This window comes from Ictalurus furcatus, chromosome 17 (assembly GCF_023375685.1).
Source record: "Ictalurus furcatus strain D&B chromosome 17, Billie_1.0, whole genome shotgun sequence".
NCBI classification, from domain to species: domain Eukaryota; kingdom Metazoa; phylum Chordata; class Actinopteri; order Siluriformes; family Ictaluridae; genus Ictalurus; species Ictalurus furcatus.
Window position 1 is genome coordinate 15,019,990 of NC_071271.1, and position 27,922 is coordinate 15,047,911.

Here is a 27,922-nt window from a genome sequence, read left to right on the forward strand (position 1 = left end):
TAATACACACAATATTATGATTAAGCTTGGAGATGTTTATTTAACTTTAATGGAAGGAGTCTCCAGTGTGAGTGCTCTGTAACAGTTGGAACTGAAGTTGTAACTTAAGTAGTCTATCGTGGGTGAGTCTTCAAGCCAGAGGAGTTTGTTTTCTGGTTTCTCTGTAACACGACAAGCTGCATATCTCTCTCTTTAACCTCGGGAGAACAAAGAGAGGCTGGTGAGTATGGAGGACCATATAAAATTATTGATTGATAGATAGATGTAATAATAGGAAAATAAAGGAGTAAATGACTTGATGATAAAACAAAATTTAATTAAAAATAAATTATATTATCTTAAATTAATTGTTACTTTTTTCCTTTATTTTCAATTAATTAAATTATTAATTCTTATATTGTTCTAAAATAATTTCTTTCTTTTAAATATTTTTATATTAATTTATTCCCGCATGTATTTCTTATCATATATTTATTTATACATTTATTTCTTTTTACTTTTCCGCAACATGCAAATGAGGAGGCGGTCCTTGTGAGCTCCAGTGCATGATTGGTTGAGAGCTCACGTATAAGCGTTAGGTCTAACTAAGCGATAGAGATCAGAGTTTTCAAAGAAAATGGCGGCAAGTAGCAATACAATGTCCAAAATGCTACGGGACGTGGCAGATCAACTGGAGAGTTGTAAGTTCTTTTCACCGATTTGCATTATGTTGAATTATTGTGTAGCGGCCACGATTTTCCAGAAATAGTGTACCGGAGAGTTCAGTTCCCCTGCTTCTCCTTCAGCATGTGCTGACACTTAAAGTCCCAAACGGACAAGGCGCTTATACTGGACGCGCTCGTGGTTGTAATATTCTTTGGAACGAAAGGGGGCGACTCTGAGTAATCGTCCTATAAACCAACAGGAAGTAGCTGAGAGAAGTAGTAGTTTGTCGGAACAACCATAGCAACGCTTACAAACAACGCGTTTCGAGTGTAGTTGCTGAATACTGAGGAGGAACTGTTGTTTGTTGTTGACGATGTTTGTTTTCAGTAAACTTCACTAAAACCCACAAAATGGAAAAAAAGAGCAAAGAATCATATAAAACCCAGTAAACCTTGAGATTATCACGTGTCACATTACAACAAAATATAGCTAGCCTATAAATATGAGAACATGTATAAAACTAAATTGAACAACCTTTATTCATTTCATTAAGATTTTTATTAAACATGGACCTTTACTTTCATTAAACAGATTTATTATTTATTGTAGGGTCATTTTGTAAACGGTAACAATTATGTAGACATAAGCAAAAAAAAAAAAAGTGGGAGCTTCCTGCAAATGTCATTTCTCACATTTACAAAATGAGGTGATTATTATGTTCACCCATCAGTGTAAATGTCTCTTTATGTACAGAGACAAAAGAATGAGGTTTAATCACTGTCTGATGGTGTAGTTAGTGACTATTTATTTGTGACGATACTGATGAATGAAAACATGGTGCACCCCCAAAAAAAACTTTCAGCTTTGGCTATATTCTCTCAACAGTATGTACAAAGCAAATTGAAATCACAATTTTTTAAAAAACCTTTCCATGAATTTTGTGCCATCTGGCTATCTCTATGGTCAAACGTGGATGGATCATACTGTATATTCGTACCTTTCGGCAAGAGTCGCATCGAAGTCATTCATTTCCGGAAGTGGCGCCGCGCGGCAAATTACAAAAAAATACCGTGTCAACCGCTACGCGCACTCCACGCGCTCGACCGCCCACTCCGCAATGACGTCATTTTTGCCGCGCGTGAGCGCTCAACCAATGATGCACTGGAGCTACGCAAGGACCGCCTCCTCATTTGCATGTTGCACACGGAAAAGTAAAAATAAATAAATATATAAATAAATATGGAAATAAATACGTGCGGGAATAAATAAATATAAAAATGAATGAACGCATAAATAGCTATAAAATATATGGGAAAAAATAAGTAAAAGAATAAGTAAATGAAAGTTAAAGAATACAAGTACATTTAAAAATAAATTTAGAAAGTAATAAATGAAGGAAAAAGTAATACAAAAATACATTTAGGATTAAACGTAATTAAAAATGAATTATCTTTGTTTTATCAAGTCATTTATTCCTTTATTTATTTTCTTATTATTACTTTTATTTATTTCTCTATCTATTTATTTATATATTTATTTTTGATTTCGGCAGGTTTGGTCCTCCTGCAGGTTTGGTGAGGAAACAACTGTTTATAGTTGCTGTAATTGGTGGAGTGATAACAGGGACTAACTTTTTTCACAGACGTTCCACATCATTAAATATAAACACCGTTTTTTAAGTGCATTTTTGTTGGACTTTATGGGTGAAAAGCAGTTTTAATAAACATTTATACATCATATGAAGTATATTCTAATCAATAGAGACTGGGATAACCATGTTTCTGATTTCAGCAGAAAGCCTACAACTAAATGTACAAACAAACCAAACACACCATGCACTCTTTATGACCACACTCATTTAAACTGTTGCCTACTGTAAGTCATGGCCAACAAAATTCTTTTGGAGCATTGACATTTTAAAACATTTTTTCAAGATTAGGAATGAGAATAAAGACAGTCTGTCTCAGTGCTTTTCAGCTTGCAACCACTAGAGGTCAGAATCTTACTATTCACACGCTATCATTTCCTATTCGACTGTATTTCAATACTCTAAAAGCATATCAAGGGGGAAACACTAGAATGTGTGCAGTGGGATCCTGCTTACTCTAAAAGACTTCAGCTCCTTCAGAAGATAAAACATGCTCCAGCACACACTGTCGACGTTTACTTCCAAAACCAACTTGTTCCTGTGGTGAACAGCCAGGCTTTCAAAGCTCTGTACCATTTCAGTGTTTTCACCATGGATGATAAAGGGCTGGAGATGATGTCTCAAAGAAGTGCACCACCATCTCCTTTTTCTAGAAGATGGTTGCTCTGATGCCATTCCACTAAGCTGTCAATCAGGCTCCTCCATCCCCTCACTGATACACTCCTCAATGACTGTGTTGTCAGAGAAGTGTGGTAAAATGAACTGGACCATATCTACAGAGCAAATCCAAATATTATAAAAGGGACTAGATTTAAAGGAGCATTTGGGTAGTTGTAACCTTCAATGTAATTCTGACACCATGTGCAGACACATGCATTCATGCTGCATTAACCTTTACATATTGACAGCATGCTATATGACATTAATAAACATGGTAGCAGGTATTCTGAACCATTTTGCATCCAGGGACTGAAAAATGTACAGATCCCATAACGACCGTGGCACAGATTAAAATCCAATTACTCAAACATTAATGTGTTCTGAAATATTTATTTAATTGAGCCATTAGAGCTTTTTCCCCCTGAACTTTGAAACCACGCAACCCAAAGCAGTTACAGTGTGTTAAAAAGTTCGGCATTTTGTATCATATTTACAAGTTTTCTTAGTCTGAATTAAATTATTGTTAGATTGCTTAGAGCTAAAATTAAATAATAACTATTCCAGTAATAGTTGACCATAGTCTATCTTGATCCCCGTCAACATTCCATTTAAAAAAATATTTATAATATGGTGGACTCCATGGCTATATGTCCTGCACCCTGGGGACTTAAGGCATGAAATGGTATACTATGTGTAGCCTACTATATAGGCTACACATAGTGTGTGAACAACATAAATTTCCAATTGGGTGGCCAGATCTGTTTTTGTGGAGTACTGCATCCCACAATGTAGTGTAGTCACATCATTTTCACCATAAAAGACAGAAAATTGATATGAAGAGGGCAGCAATGACACCCAGCTCATTAGCAGAAACTAAACAATAATGTATTTGACTTTATCTTCGTTAAATCTTATGTTATCTTTATCTTTTCATGAATGTTTGACGTTATGGAGCAGATTTTTTTTAAAGCTGTTCAATTCATAACTTAAATCTTGGATGTCTTCGATCTTGGTTCAGAATGCTAATTAGCCTCTCATGCTAATTATGGCGTTACTACATTCTTGTGAAACCTGTTCCAACATTCTCCTTTAACTAGCAAACAGAAATACTTTTTGGATCACGGTAACTGTGAATAAACTAACATTGTAAATGATACAGTCTGAGGAACAGCTGTTTCCACAACAACATTTGACTTACAGGAGGAGACATGACAGTGTAAAAAAAAAAAAAAAAATACTGCTTGTGTGGTCTTTCCAGGTACGGATAAGTCAAAACAGCCTGAGCTGGCAAAACTTGTAAGTGTTGGCAGATGAAATGTTTCTAATTTCCCTAATAGTAAAGAAACTTTCTACAAAACAACACAACAGTGAGGCAACAGGAAAATCTCAAACATTTATTAACTAATTTATTAAGATAGATAGATAGACAAACTAAATAAATAAATGTACAAGCTACAGTGCACTGCAGTACAATACAGCACGCAAAAATGAGATAATATACTTTAAACTGAATGTAATAACATATAATTAAACTAAGCCGTTGACCATGTTATGTTTGTCCACCACAAGTCTGTGTTTTGGTAGCTAGTATCTGATCTGACCAAGCTGGAGTTTTAGCAGGGTGGTATATTGTATTCAAGTGTGCTATTTGGAACACACACAGTCAGTTTAAGACATGCCCTCTGCCTACGACGTGCGCGCTCCCGACCTTTTCACGTTGCCCAAGGTCACGCGCACGTACTACAAAACTACCAACAATAGCGAATGAGACGTTGAACTGCGAAGTGGAAGTGGGCGAGTTTTACAATAAACTCATGGGCTTCAGGTCAGGCAGTAGGACTATTGGAGAAACTTGTGTTGTTCCTATACTGGAAAATAATTTTTCGGATTCTGCATTTGTCGGACTAGAGAAAACTTTTGAGTTGCGTTGTGCAGCTACGGAAATTGAGTAAGTTATCTCGCTTGAGTTTGAAGCCGTAGCCAACTTCGCTAACCAGGTGATCCATAAGGACAGATAGTTGTTAGTAATGAGACACGAGTATGAGCTGACGGTTACAGCTGGGTTACAGCTGGCTTCCTGGGGGTTTCTACCGAACTTTCTAGCTGAAGTTAAGTCCATGGCGTGGTTAGGGATGTCCATTAAAGTTTCAGTTTGAATACCGACCGGATTCAGTCTCCTGAAAACTTCTCTATAGGGTTTTTCTTTTCTGACCCGTTGATAAAATGAAAGTGCCCTGATTTTAACTTCCTTTAACACTGCCGTGTGTGTGTAGTGTAGTCCAGCCCAGCCCAGCCCAGCCCACTCATTTCATTTCATTTCATTTATCCTCCTATTGTCATGATTTCAGTTGGTCACCTGTGCTCTTTGTCATTGAAAAACTTTCCAGAAAGAAACAGAAGCTAAAGGCTTCCTTTCCCGAGACAGTTCTCTATTCATGTGCTCACATTAACCGCTGTGTTGATTTGTCAGTATGTAAGAGATCAGGAGTGGAAGTGTGTGTCATGGGATTTGTTGTGATTCCTGCATATTGCACTGATGAGGATGAGGATAATAATACATTCCCCAGACTCTCACATGCCAGTATTGTTTCCTCTTTATAGATGTGTATGTGATATGAGCTGCACTTCTCTGAAGCTGACACATTACACAAACATCACTGGATCGTAGTCAAGGTAAGGACACTTCGACAACCTTCAGCTACTTATTTCTACATTTTTGTGAGTTGAAGGAATACTAATCGTATCTCTATTCACTACATCAGGAGTGTATGAGAAATACAGACATGACCCCAGACACGAATTTCAACACGCTTGTCTGTATTGAGAAAACCAAATGGAAAGCCTGTTACTAGACGTCGAAGGGCGGTTGTTGAATTATGTCGATAAATATTTCAAATGTGCAGCTATCCAAATTGGTACAGTCTAAGAAAGAGGTCGTAGGATTAAACCGACCAGAAGGAATGTCTTACCCAAGCATATGTATTTAGTTTTATGTATATTTCTGACACTTGAGCAATACAGTAAGAAGATTGTTGTGGTTTTCTGGCATTTCAGGCATGTTCAGACAGAAAATGAGGTGCATTCTGATTCCCGTTTTTACACTAATAATGCATAAGCACATATTCCTCCCTCTGAATAAGTAGTCCCAGCTAGGCAAGGACAAATTTTAAGTATTTAAAGAGTCATTTATAAAGGTGTTTGACTGAAAAAGTGTACAAAACTTTGTGTTTTAAACGTTTACTGACTGACGCAATAGCTGCCCTTAGACTTCAGTGATGTGTGTTTTGAATAAACTGGTTGTTCTTTTTAAAATTCTCTTGTGGTGATCATACCTACGCTTTAGATGCACTCGGTAGTATTTCTTTAAAGTGGTTTCTCAGTTGTTCACCAAATGATACACTTCATAGCAGCAAAGCTGAGGTGATACTGCAAATGTAGTGTACCAAAGTTTGATTTGTGCAGTCTGTGACCAGCAAATCTTATAGTGAATTCTTTACTTCAGGTATGTGGACAGTCAGATACTTGCCTGGTCATGTGAATCAATGAAGCACTTACAGTTTTTCTTCAGGTGTTACCCCCACCCCATTTTCTCCCCAATTTTGTCACTTGCTATTTCCTACCCATCGCTTGGCTCACTTAGCTCTCCCCTATTATATGATCGCAACCAACTGGGCAGGGTGGCGGCTCAAAAGTACTTCCTCCGTCTTTTGGAATTGCTTCTCATGCTGCGTCACAGCTCTGCGTAACACTTAAAGGAAACCACAACACTTAAAATAACCCCTTCCCAGTGCATTAACTCACAGTTGGATGGTGTCTCCTGGAAGGTTGGCACAAATGACTGTGGCATAGTCAGGATTCAAACTCGTGATCACCCACCAATAGGGTGAATGCTTTTCTCTTCTGTTACAAGTACTTTCAGTTACTCAAACAAGTTGGTCATTCCATTTTTGATCACTTGGATCAGGAATGAGTGATCAAAGATGTTGCAAATTACCAACTGCCTAAACTTCTATAATTGACATTCTGTGACGAACCAAAAATGAAAGTGCTTGCATGTGCAAGATCACCGGTTGCACTGTTGTGGCTGAGCCATGTAGGTCAACCCATCTGACAACGAAATATCAAGGATGAGCATTTCACACTATACTGTCATTTGAATGTTTAAGGCCCACCTTCCAATACAATGGCTATGATCCAATTTGATGTAATCATGACTGTGCCCTACTCCCCTCTGAATACTTCACCATTTATAATGAAAACTCTGAAGGGTCTCCTCTTAAAGAATCAGAAGTAACAGCCATTTGGAATACTTGAATATTATTTTATAAAGCTAAAACCGGTGTTTTTATTGTTGGCACAGTAACTGAATGGACAGATGGCTTAAGCTGTGAAAATGTCCCTAAGCTGCCACAAAATTCTATTCACTGCTGCTGTTTGATTTAGTCTTATTTTCTATATTTATAGAGGCAAAACAACTAAGTGCAAACTATGCTGGTGTGCTGTTACCAATACCAATGTGGCAATAAAACAATATGAAACCTCCATCAACACTTTACTTGCTACAGTGTTATTTCAGCTGTTTTCCATTGAATAGATGTTGACATATAGATGAAAAGCTTGACCAGATTGTATGCAAAATCATATAGGACTTTTATTTAGAACTTACTATTAGATTAGTTGTGTCACTTTGTTAAGAAATACAGTGTTTCTCATGTAGCTTGTAAGTTATTCTGCTAATCATTTCAAAGCTAATGTTTTACATTTGCTTTTAGCCATTTAGCAGACATGCTTTTCCAGAGTGACTTACCAAACATACAAACAGGTGAATGTGCAGCAAAACAAAGCACCCAGTGCATCTGCAGGGATTCATAAACTAAAAGACAAGAGACAAATGCTAGATTTTGCACGTTGCAGAGTTGTTTAGGTGGTACACTGTATGGCCAAATGTTTGTGGACACCTGACCATCACACCCATATGTTTGGTTCTTTTCCAAACTGTTGCAGCAAAGTTGGAAACACACAATTGTCTAGAACAGGGGTGTCCAATCTTATCCGGAAAGGGCCGGTGTGGGTGCAGGTTTTCATTCCAACCAAGCAGGAGGCACACCTGATTCCACCTGTTTAATCAGTTGGTCTTGGCTTTCAATAGATTTAGGTGTGGCTTCTGCTCGGTTGGAATGAAAACCTGCACCCACACCGGCCCTTTCCGGATAAGGTTGCCCACCCCTGGTATAGAATGTCTTTGTATGCTGTATCATTACAGTTTCCCTTCACTGGAACTAAAGGGCTCAAACATGTTCCAACAAGACAATGCCCATGTGCCCAAATCGAGGTCTGTAAAGGTACGGTTTGCCAAGGTTTAAATAGAAGAACCCGAGTGGCCTGACCTCAATCCCACTGAACGCTTTTGGGATGAACTGGAATGCTGACTGGCCAATTTGCCCTAAATCAGTGTCTGACCTCACTCATGCGCTTGCTCTTGGCTGAATGGGCAAGAACTCCATCTGGAATGGGATGTTCAGAAACCACATTTGGGTGTGATGGTCAGGTGTCCACAACTGTTTGGCTATATAGTGTAGAAGATAAACAATAAATAATAATTACAATAAATGAAAAAGTCATTCAAGAAGTCATTCAAAAGGCAATCAATGAAAGTGTGAAAACAAAACTTGCCATCACAAGCAATAATTAAGAGATGAACATCATACAACAGCCATTTATCTTCCTTAGGAACATTAGGGAAGAGTGTAATTCTTTGATGTGATCCTATATCTAGATCTTTTTTGATCGTGGGATTAGTGAGAGAACGGCACTCACTCTTTATTTGCTCAAGTGTGATGAAAGTTGGCACAAGGCGAAAGTAACTTCCAATTTGTGACAGTCCATTGACTACATGGATGTTTAGACAGCGGGAAATTGTTCGTACATAAAGCAACATGGGAAAAAAGGAAACGAGAACTGATCTAATGATTCAGTCTCAGTGTTTCAGACATGAGCAGTTTTATGGGAGTTTTAGTAAGTGGACTTTTTCTGTTATTCCAGCATTTGCTTGTGTTTATAGTTTTTGTGACGGATTACTGTGAATTCATTTTTGTGAATGAATATATCTACACATAGATTTGTCACTTATGCACTGTCAGTGTTTAATATGAACCATACTGGTTAACCATATACATTTTATAATCAGTCCCATCAGGATTTCGTGATTTTATGATCACACAAATTATCACAAAATCAAGCAAACTCTGCAATATTCGGAGGAGCTTGCAGTTTGCAAAAAATACCGCAGATTTGGGCCAAGACACATCATGTGACGTCATCACAACCTGCCAAAGCTCGCTTTGATTCACGTGCGTCGAACATGAGTACAGCTAAAAAGTCTCATTCACCAACAAACATCACTGCGAAAGACTGTGTAAAATAGTTTCGTGCAATTACAATTTAGCCAATTCAAGTAGTTTTCCACAAAAAACCTCTGGAAGTTGCATCGCAAATTTTTTAAAAAGCCCCAGCAACACTCACAAAAAATTCCACTAAATACTTTACTATATACTGTATAATTGAAGATTATATAAATTTTAGGCTTATTTCTCGATTATTGAATCTGATTTCAAGCTTACTGTGCAAATAAACATAAATTATATTTTTGGATGAGGCTGGAAATAAGGCTGTTGTTTATATTTAAAAAAACTGTCATTTTTATTTTCGTGGCTCTGACAATAGTTCTGGCTGGAAGGCAAATCACAGGTTTTTAAGTCTTCAAGATGGAGGGTTTTGTGGATTCTCAGTAAAATAACAAGCTGTATTTTCTGTCTTTTGAACTTCAAGACAGAAAATGAGGAGGCTATTGAGGGAATGGCTGTTTATGGCTGATATAAGTGATGGCAGGAGCTAACTTGTTCCACCACATTAAATATAACTATAAAATGATTTAAAAAAACAAAAAGACGTAACATTTTTAAAATAGAGTTTGCATTTTCAAATTCCTTTGTTATAACACATCCCTTAATTTACTATGGTATAAGAAAAATAAAACACTTCATGTAATTATTCATGATCGTGGAAAAACCACTCCGTAGTTGGTTTTTTTTTTTTCTATAGTATCACACCCTGTCAAGATTTATTCCTTACTTTTATGGTGTGCTAAAGCCTAGAAATGTCCAATACTTGAATTTGTGCTGTATTTTCCACAGAAACAACTGCATATCTTTCTGCAGTTATTGTGGGCAGTCAGTAGTGTCCTGTATCCTGTTTCTCTGCAAGCTGTCTTGCCAAGCAGTGTTATTGTCTGTTTGGGCCTGTGCTGTGGGGCTGTACGTCATTTGTCAGAGGGAGTGTCCCTGCAGCCTTGTTGAACTTTGCATGGCCTGCTGTGCTTCCTGACAATGGCTAATATGTATATGAGAGAGACCTAGATCATCTGCAGCTATCAAGATGATTTTTATTCTAGGACGCATTTAAGGATGCAGTTGATTAATTACTGTTAAAACATAGTGGGTAATTTAAATGATTCTGTCTTCTTTCACTTTAATTTCCATTAAAGTGTTTGTTTCAGAAATACATATCTGTTAGATCACAACAACCACTTTTCCACTATGCAGTCTTAAAACATAGAGGCCAGTTGAGCCGTCCATTTATCAGGCAGCATATCAGGAATTTCTGTAATATGATATTTTACCCTGCAATGTCAGATTCAGTAACAAGACCTTCAGAAAATATGAAAATGTTAGTGATTTGGTTATTTGGCATTGCCATTTTCTGAGTTTTCATGTGAAAATAATGTCAAAATCATGTTATTTTATGGTGAAATGATCAGCTTAATAAATATAGCGAAGGGGTATAATATACAGGTATGAAAATATACTGTAATAGGAAAATGTTAGCAAGGCCCATTGGTAGTTACACATGCTACTAAATAGTATGTTTTAAATAAACTATTGAATTTTCAATAAATGTAAGCAGACTTGATTTGCTAAGACCTCGTGTTTGTCTTGAATTCATGGGAATTCAATTATTCATTTCAAATTCAATTCATTATTATAATTATTTTTTATTCATATTTTATCTTTTATATCTTATTGCAAATAAATGTTACTTTCAGTCTGGGAAAATAGTCACTAAGGTGTACTTTGAAACACATGTTGCTTAAATACAGCACCATCATCTTGTATTATCTATCTAGCTTGTTGGAAAGGCTGACTAGGTAAGGTTCCCAAACAAAGGTCTAATTAACATTAATGTAGCACAGCAGACTGTTGGAAAAAGTCATCATGCTTAAATGTTGCATTCATATACTGTAACTAGCTATCTGTTTAACTGAGAAAATGTTTATTAAAAATGAATTGGTTTGTCTCTGTGATAATGGGTCCAGATGCCATCCTGTAAAATTTTCATATTGTTCCAGTTCTGATATAAGGTTCAATTTCTTGCATGATATTATAATTTAAAAATGTTCTTCAAGAAGGCTTTCTCTAACCTTCGTCTTCACTGCTGTTGCTGTTGTCTTCATTTAGAAACTATTACCCCAGGGTAAAGTGAATCTGTGTAGCCATGGAAGCAGTTGTTTTTATTGTTTGACTTGGGTTACCACTGTAGACTATTAATAGAGGACAGTAGAGTGCGGGTAGTCCTGCTGTGCCTTTTCTTCCTTGTTATTGGATACCTTCATTTGTCCTAGCATTCTCTTTCGTGGGTTTGCTTTTACACATGACCTGCTGGTATGTGGCCTTTTTTCACAGGTGAGAAAAACTTTAATGGTATGTTAGTCATTATAATTTATAAACTGTTACTTTGCAATGTGTCATATAATCACAAATTGTTAACTTTATATATCATAGATTTTTATTAACCTCGGAATCCGTAGCTAAAATACACTTCTATAATTTTTGACTATATGTGTCGGTTATCATCCATCCAGATAGCAAGCTGTTTATATGAGGTGACTTAAGTAGGTCTTCAGTTACACTGTTTTTGTTCAAATACAATTTTAGATATACACAGTTGCCTGTAAAGAGTTCATCAATTTCTGAAAATGTGTAATAGCTTGAGATAGCAAAGTATATGGATGACATTATTAGCATGAAGGTCCATGTTGGATTTTGGCAACATTAATATAAATGTTATAAAATGGATAGTTTTGGTTCTGAAATCTGAGCTGTGTTCAAAGCCCTTGTAAAATACTCAGTGTACACACCCCTGTGACAATAATCACAATAAATAAATTCTGGATTAAAGTTTTAAACCCATAAAACCATTGTACTAATGCATAGTCAACACTACATGATTTTCATAATCACAGAAATGCTTTGCTGCTCACAATACACCACTTTTATCATTTGTGATCTGTTGTTTTGTGGACTGCAGTATGCAAACTATGCGAGCAATTACGACAAGGCTCACAAATATGATCTTTCACCTGGAGAGGTGGCTTCATCCCCAAATCCCACTTCATCACAAAAAAAAGACATGCCAAATAATTTCTTATGGAAGCAATATTATTGTGCCTACATTTTGCCCTCACCTTCTCACACAGATAGATGGATAATAGAACTGGATTCAGGGATCTGCTGCACATTTCCTCTTTAGCCTCGATCTTGGGCGAAAACCATGGAACACTGTGGAAATAAGATACAAGCTTAAAAGTTAAAGAACAAAATAGACTAATTCCCATATACAGTCATGTGAAAAAATAAGTACACCCCATGGAAATTGGGTTTTTTGACATATTTGGACAAGCAAACATTTGATCATCTTTGAAACTGTGCTTATTAATGAAGTTGATGCACTTGAACAAAACCACAGAATTTGCTTTTTCAGTGATTTATTCAACAGAAATATCAATAGATGTGATATTCTTCTGTGGAAAAAGTAAGTACATCCTTGGCCTCAGAAGCTAGTATTGCCCCCTTTAGCAGAAATAACTTCTTGAAGGAATTTTGCATAATTGTCCACCAGGCTTGCTGGAATTTTTGATCACTCTTCCATGCAATATTCTTTCAGTTGCAAGATGTTTGAGGTTTTCTTGCATGTACTGCCCGTTTCAAATCCCCCCACAAAATTTAAATTGGATTCAACTCCTGGCTTTCACTAGGCCATTCCATAGCCCTCCATTTCTTCTGTTTGAGCCATTCCTTGGTCAATTTGCTAGTGTGCTTAAGACCATTACCTGTTGAAAGGTCCACTTTTGGTTCAACTTCAACTTTCGGACAGATGGCCTCACATTATCTTCAAGCACTCCTTCATATAATGCAGAATTCATTGTTGAATAAATGAATGCAAGTTATTCAGTCCCTGAGGCAGTGAAGCAACCACAAACCATAGCATTTCTGTCACCGTGCCTCATAGTTGATTTGAGGTGATTCTCTTGAAAAGCTGTCTTTGGTCTCCACCAAACATGTCTGCTGTTATCGTGTCCAAACAACTCCATCTTTGATTCATGTGTCCAGAACGCATTATTCCAAAAGGCCTGGTCTTTGCCTATATGCTGATTGGCAAACTGTAGTCTTGCAACGGCTGTTTCCTGGCACGCCTCCCAAGCAGGTCAAATTTGCACAATCTCTTTCTGATTGTAGAAGCATGCACTTTGACCCCAACAGTTGCAAGACTTACTAGCAGATCCTGTGATTAAATTTTGTGGATTTTGAAGTTGTTTGAAATCAGCGCCATTTATGTATTTTTTTAAAATACATCTTTTTAAATCCCTTGCCAGACTCATAGGCATCCACAACCTTTTTTCTGAAGGCCTTACAGAACTCTTTAGAGCTTGGCATGATGACACCACACACCTCAATAACAAAGGGAACACCAGACACTAGATATGAGACGTTTAAATAAGACAAGTTCTACCTGCACTCCTTAAGTAGGTTCTAATCACTGGCACCCAATCTTGAACACCTGGTTCTAATTTTATGGATTTGAAGGTATGATAAATGTAAGGGTGTACTTACTATTTCCATGTGACTGATCTGTTTTTTTATTAATTTAAATTGTGAAAATTACTTTAAAAAATGTTAATTTTATGTGCCATTTTGATAGAGTATCACCTTTTATTAAAAGGCAGTTTCAAAGATGATCAAATGTTTGCTTGTCCAAATATGTCAAAAAAAAGCAGCAATTTCCATGGGATGTACTTGTTTTTTTGCATGACTGTACATGCTCCTTAACGTAAAAGCTACATCATTAATGTTTCCAAGGGGCCATTAAATATACTATTAATACATTTAGAATACTTCTAAAGATCTTGTAACAGTAAAAGAATAGCACATACTTTCATACTGTAGATAAAGTCATGTTCTCTGTAGCTGGGAGAAATGGAGCTATTTGAGATCACATTGCATATTATTCTCTGACATGGACAAGCAGACAGTGAGTACAGTAAGAACTTGAGTACAAATGAGGAGTACGTTTTACATCAGTAGTAGGGTTAGGTACTACTGAAAAATATCTGTGTGCAATCACAAAGCCCTCATTTTATGAGTATTATAAAGTTTTAAGATTAGGCTTCATACCCTGATCCCACATTTCACGAGGCTTTGGTCGTTAGTTTTACAAGATAAAAAGTGCAGCATTTATTTGCAGAAAGTTGGATCGATGCAAACAAAGATTTTTCGAAACAGCCAGGCTTCGGGTGGCTTCTTTTGTGTGTTTCAAAATGAGTGTCATCCTAGTAGGAGTTGTGTGGCAAGGCTCTTGTATCTCAGCATGCACACACACTCTGAATAAATGATAGGAGTTCTACTTCAGCAACAAAACACCAAACCACCTGCTGGTACTCTGACCTAGTAAACTCACTCCTCAGTGTTTAGATCCTAGTGCTCCTGATAAGAAGAGTCCAGTTTAGTCTCTTAAACTGCAATTTCCACTTCAAGCTTTTGCTTCTCTAATTCCAGAGAGTTCTCAGTTTACTGTCTTTTAAATCACCAACATGCGTCCATAATGTCTAGCAGATAACTGCAGCTGGCCAAAGTTGAGAAACATAGGCCAGCATTCCATGGATTAAATATCAAACTAAGCAGTAGGTTGGAAATGAAACTTGTGGTTTCATAATGCATACATTTGGTTATGCAGATGCCGGCCTTTGATTATTCTGATAATGTGCTCTAGATTTTTAGTGCTTTGCTACAGATTTAAAAAAAAAAAAGTGCTTTAAAGCCGTAGCTCACATCAAGACATGACAAGGTGTAACACTAACAATAAATGATACTCCGCAAGTACCCCAAGAGCCTAGTTTGCTTTTAAGAGCATATTGGACTGAAATTATAGCAAATTTATTTTAAAATAATTTCATTGTTTTATTTCTGTTTCTTCAGGAAGTTTGTGGAGTATGTGGGCCAGTTGTTGTAACTGGCTCTGTCTGGACTCACCCACCGTGGAGGAAAGCAGCAGCCGTAGATCAAGCTCACGCCATCAGGCGTATACTAACTCAGGCTATAGCAGCTCTAGTAACTCATCTCCCACAGCTCCAGAGCACACATGTAAGGCATGTGGAGGCCGCTTTGACACTCTTGAAAGAAAGGTAATGAACATATGAACATAATAATATATTAGTATTTTCCCTTCAGGTGTAGTTTGTATCTTGTAAGTGTGGTTTCCCGAGCTTGAGATCAATTAAGCTTAATTAAAATATTTGCTTCAGCAACTTGAGTCATTGTTAGTGAAACGTTTTGCTATTTTAATTCATTTCCACCAAAGTAGCTGTTCTAAGGAATCTCCCCAACTGGATAACACACCCATTTCAAACACTTGAAGGATTTGGTAATTAGTGGTTAAGTTGATGTACTGAGAAAATGAAAACACTGCAATGTTGGCATTAGGTTGAAGAACAACATGAAATCGATGTTCTCGATTTCATGCTTTAAATTAAGTTAAAATATACAGCATTGCTGGCAGTCAGTCTTAAGCAGTGTATAACTAGAATATTTATTATCCACTGTGAAGAAATCATGATCTGTACCCACCCAATAGTGTGGTTTTCAACATATGACTTGTTGGAGCAAAGCCTTTCCTAGAAACCTTTTCTGGGATTTCCCTGGGAGCATTGCAGTAAAGATCAGTAACAGATTTATTTACTAAATGAAGAACACAGGAAATGGACCGAGCACTGTGCACTCTGTCTAAGCCATTTTTTGCACGCAGCCAAATAGCAAGATCTTTTATTTAGTACAGTTCAATTTAGTACAGATCATTTTTGTATGAAATATAATAGCTGAAATGCTGAATTGTCTCAAACGATGGACATTCACAACTGTCGTAGTCAACAACTGAGAGATTACTAGTCTTATAATATCCTGACCCTTAAAAATAATATGAAATCTAAACATGCCACACACTCCTTGTCCTTACAATTAACATGTAACAATTTCTTAGGATCGGTTTTCTTTTTAGTTGCAATCAGTGTTTAACATATAGCTAAAGAGGATTTTCATGTGTGCGTGTGTGGCTCCTCTCACCTGTGAGCTGATCAATGACAGACCACAGACACTGAGAACTTTCTGCTGCTTACCAAATCAATCATAAACAATACATATTCCATATTCATTTCCATGTACAATTAATAGTGCACATCCTGTCCACCACTCAGAGCTGACCATCACTCTTTTTTTTATTTTTTTTTATTTACTCATTACAGCATGTATGTGTAGACTGCAAAAAGAATTACTGTAGTCGCTGCTCCGCTCAGTTAGAGCCTCATCCGCGGCTGTGCCACACGTGTCAGCGTTTCCATGGTACCATGTTTGAGCGGGCAGAGCTGATGAAGCTAAAAGTAAAGGACTTGCGGGACTACCTTCATTTGCATGAAGTCCCTACGCAAATGTGCAGAGAGAAAGAGGAACTTGTGGAGCTTGTCCTTGGTCAGCAGACCCCTACCTCTGATGCATCCACACCAAGCGAGACACACGCACACACACCTTTGTCTGAGCAGGAAATGATCTCAGAACCAACCCCAATCACAGAGCAACCCTCTCCAGGGAGTGGTGTTATGACCGACCTGACTTCCCAGTCACAGACTGCAGGGGACGAGCAGGTAAGGGAAGAGGAAGTCCTCAGTGCTGACCTCCCTGTATAGTTTTTATACCTTTTCAACATGTTTACAATTTGAAGGGTAGCAAGTCAAATTGTTTTTTTGGTAGATAAGTATATGAGGTTAGACAGATGTAAAATACAGGGGCATGTGCTGTACTAGGAAAATACCCCCTGAAGTTGATTATTGTCCAATAACAGCACATCCCAATGTGAACAAATTGCCAACTCTAACATTTTAACTAACATTTTTTAATTCATGAAATAAAATCGTATTTGTTTAGTTACATGTAATGTTCTGGAACATCTATAAAAACAAGTTAGTTATGTTATTGCTTACATTATAGCATGTATAACAGTTGCTGCCTCACCAAGCTCTCATTTTTTTCCTCTCTTGACATTAAAAGACAAAATAAATACAGTTGATCATGTTCCAGAAATTGTAAACACCCTCCATGTTGAAGACTCAGCCATATCCGAACACTTGAAATTATTGCTTTACCCCTAACTGTTACAAAGCGGTGCAGTTTTTCCATAAACGTTAAGTAAACGTCTTCTAAAAGAAAACTTCAACATATTAGCAGTTTCACATGTTTCTTAATCTGTTTATGTGGAGCCTCCACCATAAAAGTTCCTGTATGATTTGTTAGTATAGAAATGATAACCTAGTTGAACAAGCACATTAATATTAACTTGTGATTTGAGTTACAGCTGCCACTACTATTATAGAAAATTAATCAACACCTTCTGACCAATTAGTTTGGAGAATTCAAGCAGGAAGCGGAGTGGTCGTTACAGCTCGAGTGTGCATTATTTTTCTAATAATTCAACAGACTGGAGTCATTTATTATGCTTATACCACTGTTACCACACATCAACACATTGTTCAGAGGTTTTATTTCGATACATTTTTGAGGTTTTGTTCTTAAACAGCTCTTGTGTATAGAAGAAATTTCTTGCACATCCCATCTCAAGTTACTAATACCAAAACATTTTTAGAACTAGTAACGGAGGCATGAGCCTTTGATATGCAGTTATTGGAAAGAGTTAGTTTGCAGTTGTTTTTTGTTTCATGCTGATTTAATATAAAAATAGAACAAATAAATAAATAAATAAATAAATATTGATAGGCCTACTTGTTCACATGGTTTTTTTTGTTTGTTTGTTTGGGGTTTTTTTTTGGGGGGGGGGGGGTTACTGCAGAAAATACAACAAATAAATAAATAAATATTGCTACTTGTTCATAAGCTTTTCTGCCTCATTACTGTGAACTCGCATGCTCTCTTGTGCTCACTCTTTCTTTTTTCTTGCGTTCTCGGTCTCTCTCTGTGTGTCTCTCTCTCTCTCTAATAACTGCATATCAATGGCTCAAGCCTCAGTTTCGCATCGTGGCTGCATTACCACCTCAGTGCACATTATTTTTTCTAATAATTAAATGGCCCCTTGTCCATTATTCCTTACTTATTTCTGGAAAATCTAAATGTTGGTCATTTTATTTGTTGTTAGCTCTGTGTGCTGTGTTGGACAGTAGGCTAACTTTTCGTTAGTTAGTTCCGTTGACTCGGCGAAGTGATATGGAACTGTAATGCGTTCAAGACCTGACTGGACCTACTTTAGCTGTGCATTAATTGAAACATAATTGCACACACCAGAACTTCTGTCAGCCAATCAGAATCAAGTGTTAAACATCACTGTGGTATTGTATTGTATGTTTTGTTGTGAACAGTCTCCTTTAAAAGGAAACAAATTTACAGCTAGCATTTAGGTACTGAAGGAAAACTAGTTAAAAAATTTAACATTCTGGGTATGAAACGGTTCTGGGGAAGAAAACCCCAGTCTCGGATGAAAAGCAAAAGCTAAAACAGCGTATCTCAGAGCTAGCCCATAGTGACCATGGTATGAGCAAGTGCACATGAACTTCCTTCACATAAGACTGTCTCCTGAGTTAGTGGCTATTTATCCTTTAAGATATCATATATAACATAATTTCAAGGCTATCAGAGAGTTTTAAAACCACAAAAAGTACCCTAACTTGTTTGGTTTTCCTTCTTAAAAATGTCTTTTTATGAAATATTTAAAATATTCTTGTTCATGCTTTTGTTTAAAGGTCCTATAGTTTCTTCTTTATCTGTATGTTGTGTTGTTCCTAATGTTATCTATAATGTACCAGAATAGTTGTAATTCATTTTTACATAGGCTTTTTGTGGACTCTGTGTTTTGGAATTAAACAGCTGAAACAAAAAGTGTACACACTGCAGTCACAGCACTCCTCCTCACTTAAATGAGACTTGCTGGGCCAAACTGCTGTAGGCCAAATTGGTGGCAATGTGGTCATTTCTTTGTGGTAGTGCCATCATAATCATAGTTAATCTAAAGTGGACTGTCCTTGAAGTAGTGTTCTTTGAAACATTGAAACTATCAATGTGTACATAGTCCTGTCTACTTCAAGCACTTTTTATGTAATAAATAGCAGGAAAAAAAATTCATTTAGATATGTCTTTTCCTGGAAAATGATAAAGGATTTATTGATGACTCATCCTGAATTTGGGACCCTATATTAAATTTGCATTCCATAAAATGGATCCTTTTTTCCTTTAGCCATTGAATTGAATTCTTAACAGTGATCTACAGTAGCAGGTCCATCACAGACAGTCACAATCATCCTTTAATTACTTGTGCAGATTCGCTTACTACAAAAGGCAGATATGTCAACACACCAATACCAATTACAACTCTCAACCATTTCATGTGCAATTTGGTGTAAGCAACAATGTAAGTAAGCTCCTGCAGCTGTGGTTACCATAGCAGTTTCCTGTGGCTGACTATCGCTGTGTGAATTTTTTTTTTTTAAATTTATTTATTTTTTACCTGTAGATTGAGTCAGTGCAAGAGGAGCCAGTTGATGTTGAGGAGACAGAACTTCAGGGGGAACAGGAATGCCAGGTAGCATTACATCAGTGTTTTATATCCCTGTTGCTGCTGAAACGAAGCAGAGGACAAGAAAAGAAGTGACATTTTGGAGCACTGAGGGGGAAAAAACTTAGCCATAGTTTAAACTGTGTAATTTACCTTTGATTAGAATGTTCATGTTCATGCCTGCTTAAAAATGTGAATTTGGAACCAACTTTGAGGACGAAATTGAGATATTTAAAATGTCCTCTCCTTCATTTAGTTCCAAGCTGAGACTTGGACCATACTCTGCGTTTTCATTTATATAATTTATTCACTCAGCATGATCTTTATTCCTGACCTCCGACCTGGTTTAAACAGGGAGAGTGCTTACTCTTTTTAAACTAATTAATCAATAGTAGTTTTATAAAGGAAAAATCTTAAGTTTGTGTGACCGTGAAAATACAGTTTAGCTAGGAAATGCTCTTATAGGTTGATCATAAGCCCAACCTAATTATAATTCACTCTATTTTTGTTAATCCCAATAATACATAAAAAAAACGGGGATGTAAACATGAGTGACGGCATGTCAGAGTTGGGTAATTTCCTGTTTATAAGAAATATGCTGTTCCTATAGAAACTTGTACGACACTGATCTTTAACTAGGTAGAAAACTAAACTATTTAGTATGCATTCAGTACTATAAAATGATGGGGAATGTTTGATAGACACCTATACAGTTATATCTTAACATTATTCTCTAAAATATCTGTAGACGCTGATGACCTGTTAAGTCAGAGCTTTCAGAGTTCTCAACTGGTAGTCACGAGTTCAACAGAGTCAGAAGCTGATAATTTCAGTAATTATAATCTGATGTCTCACACTATTAAATCCAACAAGAGAAATATCTTAAATGACATTCATTGTGACTCTCATTTAAAAGTCCCAATTGTATTGGTTTAATATAAACATTCTGCTTTAATTTCTTTTAATTAACAATTATCAGCTTTCTCCATTTTTTTTTTTCTCCAAATAAAATCTACTTTACACATGATCAGATGAGTGGCATTGGCTGTGAACTCTGTGGTTTTTTGGGGAATTTCCTTCTTTGCATGAGAAACTTATTTGTACATGAGCATCTGTTTGTATATATCTAGCATGCAATAATGTACGTTCATTACTGTGGAAAGGTTATTGCTGAACTTGAGGTAATCACTGAATTTTTCCCATTCGTGGTGCTCAGAGGACATGTCTTCAGGTTTACATTTATTCCAGAGCATAAATTATAGTGTTTTGTTTTTCCCTAAGACTTGCTGGTAACAGTTGGAATAACTGGCAGAATTCTTGTCTATTTCACTGTGAGAATAAATTCAGTTCTAGTAAAACCATAAACTCTGAGGATTTAATCATAGATCCAGTAAATATCTCAAGGTCATAGTTAGGACACAAAGATCAGACGTGCAGTTTAGCCACAACATGTTTGAAACCAGCTCCGCTTATTTACTAAGTAAAGAACTTTGTGTGTCCTGGTATGCACGATGGCACACGGCTGGTCTTTCTCGCTTTTCTTCTTCTGCTTTCTGTGTCTCTTGCATTGAATTGCTTTAAGTGGTTGCAGCATGGGTGTGTGAGCTTTCTCATCCGTCAGTGGTCAGTGCATGACTGATACAACAGCGACAAGTCAAATTTTTTGGGGCATGAATTTTCAGAAAGTGATTGCGTTTCCCATTATTGATAAATGTTGAAACTAAAAGCATGTCTTGGAATCACCACAAATAAAATCCCTTTGCTTACCCAGGTCATATGTGGAGGGGAGTTTTTCTAGCAAACAATTTTGTGTTAACAACCCTGTGATGTAATGTGGAAAGAAGAAGACCACAGTTCTTCTTTAACACAGTGTAGGCAAGCAGACTTGATCAGACCTGAAAATGTACTCCATTCCAAATCTGAATTGAACTAGTTGGTTCCTATTGTTGGTACTCTATTTATATCCAGTGCAGGTAAAGGTGGTATTTACAGTCTGCATATGTAGCCTGAGGTGTGAGAGGCATGATATGATACTGTAGTCCCAGATGCAGGAATTTACAAGTGGAAACAAATATATTCTGATGAGTGTTTTTAATCAATCCTTTTAATCAGTTTCCCGGGCAGATCTTTAAATCTTTAAATTATTTACTGTATGGCTTTTGAAGAACTGCTTTTCTCTGTTGCACCCATTTTATTCAGCAGGACCAGAAAAATAAATCTAAAAGTGAAATAGATTTATTTATTTATTTATTTATTTATTTATTTTTACATTCTGTTGTTCACATGCAAACAGGAGAAAGTGATAACTTACAGGCAGGACAGTTATCTCATTAATCTTCTGCAGCTGTTTGCAAATTGTTTTGTGTTTTGAGTTACAGGAAGCGAGTAACTAGTTTATAATAGTCGTATCATTGTCCCAAATTAAAAGTCCACTTTTAAGACCTACAGTTGCAATCAAAATGATTCAACCCTGATTTTGATTGCAACTGTATTTTATTTTTCATATTAAACAAACCCAGTCTTACATTTTCCCCACTTATTCTCTTTCATGCATTTCCTGCTATGTTTCATGCATTTCCTGCTATGTTTCCTTCTCATTCTTAGTCATCAGACTCTGATGAGGCGTTGCCCTTGGGTCGGAGGGCATCTCTCTCAGACATTTCGTCAGTGGAGGATATTGAGGCTCTGACTGTGCGTCAGTTAAAGGAAATCTTAGCCAGGAACTTCGTCAACTACAAGGGCTGCTGTGAAAAATGGGAACTGATGGAGCGAGTCACACGCCTCTATAATGACCAGAAGGATCTGCAGAACTTAGGTGAGACATGTACCCATGCCCGTGTCGAATGAGTGATCATGTTAAAGGTGCAGGGAGGTTATAAAGGCCATATTTGTAGGTAAATTAAGATAAAGTATATGTGAGCTTGGACACACAAAACACTCTGGCCATACTGTATAAATGAAGCATGGTGAGTCTTGTATAAGATACATAATGACAAATTAAAGATGAAAAGCATTTAATTTTCTTTCTGTAAATCTTATATGACATGGAAATGTACAGAGTCATACCCACTTGGCTACACAGGTCATTTAGAGCATATCTTTTCCTATACAGTGCCTGTTAGGCTTTGTTTTTCTCTTTTACAGTTTTTCATGCCAATGACGTAATAAGTAAGTGTCATGATGGAGACTAAACACTTCATTTGAATGATCCTTTAGTTAAAAATATAGTATTGGGCTATATTGAATATTATAATTGTGATGTACTGTATATCTGATATACTGTACATATGAAAGATCATTTTATTACATCACTAATTGATTTTAATGTTTTTTGAGTCCCTTGATTATCCCAGGTTTATTTGGTTAGTGATTTAAAAATCTAGTAGAAGTCAGAATTTAGGCTGTTATGAAACATTACAAAAAGCATAAATTATGGTTATGATTCCTTCCTGTCTGCTAGCATACACCTTTGTTGACACCCAAAGTGTCAATATTTGTGTGGCCACCATTACTTTCCAGCACTGCCTTAACCCTCTTGGGCATGGAGTTCACCAGAGCTTCACAGGTTGCCACTGGAGTCCTCTTCCACTCCTCCATGACGACATCACGGAGCTGGTGGATGTAAGAGACCTTGTGCTCCTCCACCTTCCGTTTGAGGATGCTCCACAGATGCTCAATAGGGTTTAGGTCTGGAGACATGCTTGGCCAGTCCATCACCTTCACCGTCAGCTTCTTTAGCAAGGCGGTGGTCGTCTTGGAGGTGTTTGGGGTTGTTATCATGCTGGAATACTGCATACTGTTCATGCTCTGCTTCAGTATGTCACAGTACATGTTGGCATTCATGGTTCCCTCAATGAACTGTATCTCCCCAGTGCCGGCAGCACTCATGCAGCCCCAGACCATGACACTCCCACCACCATGCTTGACTGTAGGCAAGACACACTTTCTTTGTACTCCTCACCTGGTTGCCGCCACACACGCTTGACACCATCTGAACCAAATAAGTTTATCTTGGTCTCATCAGACCACAGGACATGGTTCCAGTAATCCATGTCCTTAGTCTGCTTGTCTTCGGCAAACTGTTTGCGGGCTTTCTTGTGCATCATCTTTAGAAGAGGCTTCCTTCTGGGACGACAGCCATGCAGACCAATTTGATGCAGTGGGCGTATGGTCTGAGCACTGACAGGCTGACCCCCCCACCCCTTCAACCTCTGCAGCAATGCTGGCAGCACTCCTACATCTATTTCCCAAAGACAACCTCTGGATATGATGCTGAGCACGTGCACTCAACTTCTTTGGTCGACCATGGCGAGGCCTGTTCTGAGTGGAACCTGTCCTGTTAAACCGCTATATGGTCTTGGCCACCGTGCTGCAGCTCAGTGTCAGGGTCTTGGCAATCTTCTTATAGCCTAGGCCATCTTCATGTAGAGCAACAATTCTTTTTTCCAGATCCTCAGAGAGTTCTTTGCCATGAGGTGCCATGTTGAACTTCAAGTGACCAGTATGAGGGAGTGTGAGAGCGAGGACACCAAATTTAACACACCTGCTCCCCATTCACACCCGAGACCTTGTAATACTAACAAGTCACATGACACCGGGGAGGGAAAATGGCTAATTGGGCCCACATTTTCACTTAGGGGTGTACTCACTTTTGTGAGATACTGTATATATGCCTCTTTTTTTGTCAACGCATCTTCATTTAAATTTCTCAACATGCACTGGTGCTTTAATTCCGTGTGAGCTGCGTGGGTAAAAAAAAAATTGACTCTGCGCTGAAATTCCTGCTTCACTGCTGCAGCGTCCAGTGTAAAAGCACTCATTTGTTAACATGCACGCAAAAAAAAAAAAAATACCCACTGATTCTGCTCTGCTGCAGCATGCGGTGTAAAAATTTTAGCGGTGCAGAGCTTACAAACTGCAGTTTTGTCGTCTTTGTCACCCAGTTCAAAGTAATTCCACATAAGCGACATCCTTACACACAGCACAAATCCAGTGTGTTTTCCCGCCCTCTTTTTATTGACCGGATATACTCGGCCCTGATCACGGGATGTTTTTAAACATTGAAACATGAAAAATTGCCTTTATTGGCCAATAAATCGGTGCATCTCTATTTTGATGATTTTTTTTGATTGGTATGGAACATGAGGAAAAGGCATGAGCTGTGTTGTGTACTCACTACAGTAGAAAACAAATTTGCCCTTGCAATATCAAGGGCATAGTCTGAACAATCTGTTGAAATTACTTATGAGAGCCGTCAGCTTATCCATCCTATATATCATATTATGTTTAAGTAGTTGTATGTTTTTTTTCTGTTTTTTCTCCTGTGTTACCTAAAGATTCTACAGCAGCGCCCACCATGGAAGAACACTTGTGTAAGATCTGCATGGACTCGCCAATCGACTGTGTGCTTCTGGAATGTGGACACATGGTCACGTGCACAAAGTGCGGCAAGCGCATGAGCGAATGCCCCATCTGCAGACAGTATGTGGTCCGGGCCGTGCACGTTTTCCGATCCTGAACCAGCACATCTTTGGCTGGAGGATTAAAAACTTTTTTTTAACTCTTTTTCTTGCCAGCATCTGTTGAACTGGTTGAACTGTGAATAATGGAAAAACGATAAACTAGCAATAATTTTTCCTTGTGTCTTTGTGTTTAGCTGTCAAGCAGGTTTGTGATTAAATTCTACAGTGTGTGGCTTGAAACTACCGCACTTATTACAGTGCTGGAACATTACCTAGATTCAGGATGTAGTGTTACAAATAATTTAATAGTTTTCTAACACATTTGTTACAGCTCCAGTTTAAACCAAAATGACCAAAATCTATCCATGCAAATACACTGGTTATGTGGAATGAATGCAAAGGCAGCAGAACTATAAGCTCTCCAAACCAAAAATTATTCACTTTCACCAAAAAGAATGCTTAATTGTACAGTGTTAGTATTGCACACCTGACCAAGCAGAACACATCACTGACACTCCCACGTCCCATGATGACGGCTGTATGCTGCGTAGGGCTAAATCTGTGTGTGACTTGTTTGACGAGTATGATGGAACACGGTGACAGTTTGACAGGCCTGAAAAATCATCGAATCCCACAGAGCAGGTGACACCAAGAAAAGTCCCACAAACTCTAGGTAAAAAGAGTGGATTAAACCTGACAGGATATATCTCAAGATATCCTATCCGGACCGGATTCTTGCTGTTATTAAGGCTATAGAAGACATAACCAATTATCAAGAATGAAATAACGCATTTATCTCGTTTTCACTCATTTTCACTCGGTTAACTGCATTACTCTTGCTGCTCTCTGCTACTGCAGTGTTTGAAGAGGATACTCTGAATTCATCTTCACACGTTCAGATTTAGGTTTAGATTCATGTCTTTGTGAAACCTGAAAGTTTTTGCCATTTATTTATGAGTAATAAGTGATTTATATTGGCTGCACTCCACACTGAACTTGAGTTTAAAGGCCTTTGGTTCACAAGCAAAGATAATTAATTTGCTATAAAACTACACCAAAATAAAGGGAAAAGTACAGAATACCTGTAATCTGAAATCTCTTTTTGTGGAAATTAGTTAGTTATTTTTCCAGAAACACCCTCATTGCTTTATCAAATGAGTGAAGACCATATGGCATTTATTATTAAATCGAAAGGAGTGTTTTTGTAAGTATCGATGCAAAAAATCATAATACAGTGTGATTTTGAGCAGCAGTTGTAATCGCTAAGACTGTCTTAAGATGAATGATAAACCATCTAAACCCCCATTTTGAGAAAGTGTGTGAGAGAGAGAGACATTTAGGTGCCTGAGGCCTGTCATCTAAATCTGTAAAGTATGCAACTGATTAGTGCTGCTATGTTAAATATGTGCGACACAACATTCAGATAATCAAAGTCCAGATTGTCTTCTCACTGTTTGAATTTAATGTTGCCTTGTACTGGTACTTGATACTCATAGAAGCTCACAATAGACTCATTAAATTGTGTGTCAGTGCACTCTGTGAGCTTCAATTGACAGAATATTGTAGCGATGCATTGGAATTTATATGTAGTACTCAAAAGCTTTTCATTTTGGATAGGCAAAAGCTAACCAGGCTTCACTGGAAGGAATAGTACATTTACAGCCTCTTAGCTTCAGGAACCGGTTTGAGGAAGTAGGTGAAATATTAGCAGAATTTAAGCCCTATAAACTGATGCAAGTCTAGATACTGTGCCAAAGATTACTGTCTCTGTCTATGGCACTCTACAGTTCTAAATGACTGCTAATACATCTCAATGACTTCAGATTCCCCAGATTAGTGGAAACTGATTGTGAAAGTCATTTATGCTGAAGTACTTTTGGAACAGAGAGTGCTGAAACAGAAATGTGCCTTTATTTGTTGCAGAGCTTAGCAATGTCTGCACAGCAGAGATGCGTTTTTATAGAAACCAGATGGGTTTATGAGAAACTGTGTAACACCTTTTAAAAGACTGCACCTTAAAACATGTCAGATATTGCATGATAACTGTTTTTGTTTTTCTGGTCATTTTTCTTTTTCTTTTTTGTAACTGTTACTAAAGGCATTTCTACATCTCAAAAGGTTGTTCCAAACTGTTCAGTTGTTTGTCTTTGGGACATTTATTTAAAAAAATCACTTCTAACATCTGGCGTTATTTTAATCCAAGGACCTGCACAGTTCTCAAATGCTGCAGACTAGCCAGTGTTGATTGTTAAACTATTTGTAATTTAATGCCTTAATCATTCTTTATTTCTCTACAACAGTGAAGTTATTTAGAAAGAGTCTGGGACTTTAAGATCTCAGCATTTGTACAAGGTATATTGTAATGCTTTGTTTTTATTTTTCATAGAAAATACATTGTCTTTTTGTAAATGCATGATTAGTGTCAGATATTGGTTCCTGTTTCTTAATACAATGTAAATTTATGTCAACAAAACCCTTTGGCAAGAAGTTAATTTAAAACTACATACTAGATTAACTAATTGAATTTTCTTGTGTGTTCCTTTGATGGTTTTGTATTAAAATATTGCCTGGA

At 37.3% G+C, this 27,922-nt stretch overlaps 1 protein-coding gene across 3 annotated transcripts; it reads left to right on the forward strand.

Annotated features, from left to right (window-relative positions):
- The first annotated feature begins 4,603 nt into the window (after positions 1-4,603).
- Positions 4,604-27,922, forward strand: rffl (ring finger and FYVE-like domain containing E3 ubiquitin protein ligase). Of its 3 annotated transcripts, none has more exons than XM_053647023.1 (7): positions 4,605-4,901; positions 5,555-5,626; positions 15,262-15,467; positions 16,581-16,976; positions 19,847-19,915; positions 22,493-22,703; positions 25,225-27,922. In XM_053647023.1, exons 3-7 carry the CDS (start codon positions 15,276-15,278, stop codon positions 25,404-25,406), a joined length of 1,050 nt encoding a protein of 349 aa, XP_053502998.1. In that variant the 5' UTR covers positions 4,605-4,901; positions 5,555-5,626; positions 15,262-15,275; the 3' UTR covers positions 25,407-27,922. The 3 variants fall into 3 exon arrangements, with proteins under 3 accessions (XP_053503000.1, XP_053502998.1, XP_053502999.1); XM_053647024.1 differs by having other exon boundaries at positions 4,605-4,778; XM_053647025.1 differs by lacking the exon at positions 19,847-19,915 and having other exon boundaries at positions 4,604-4,901.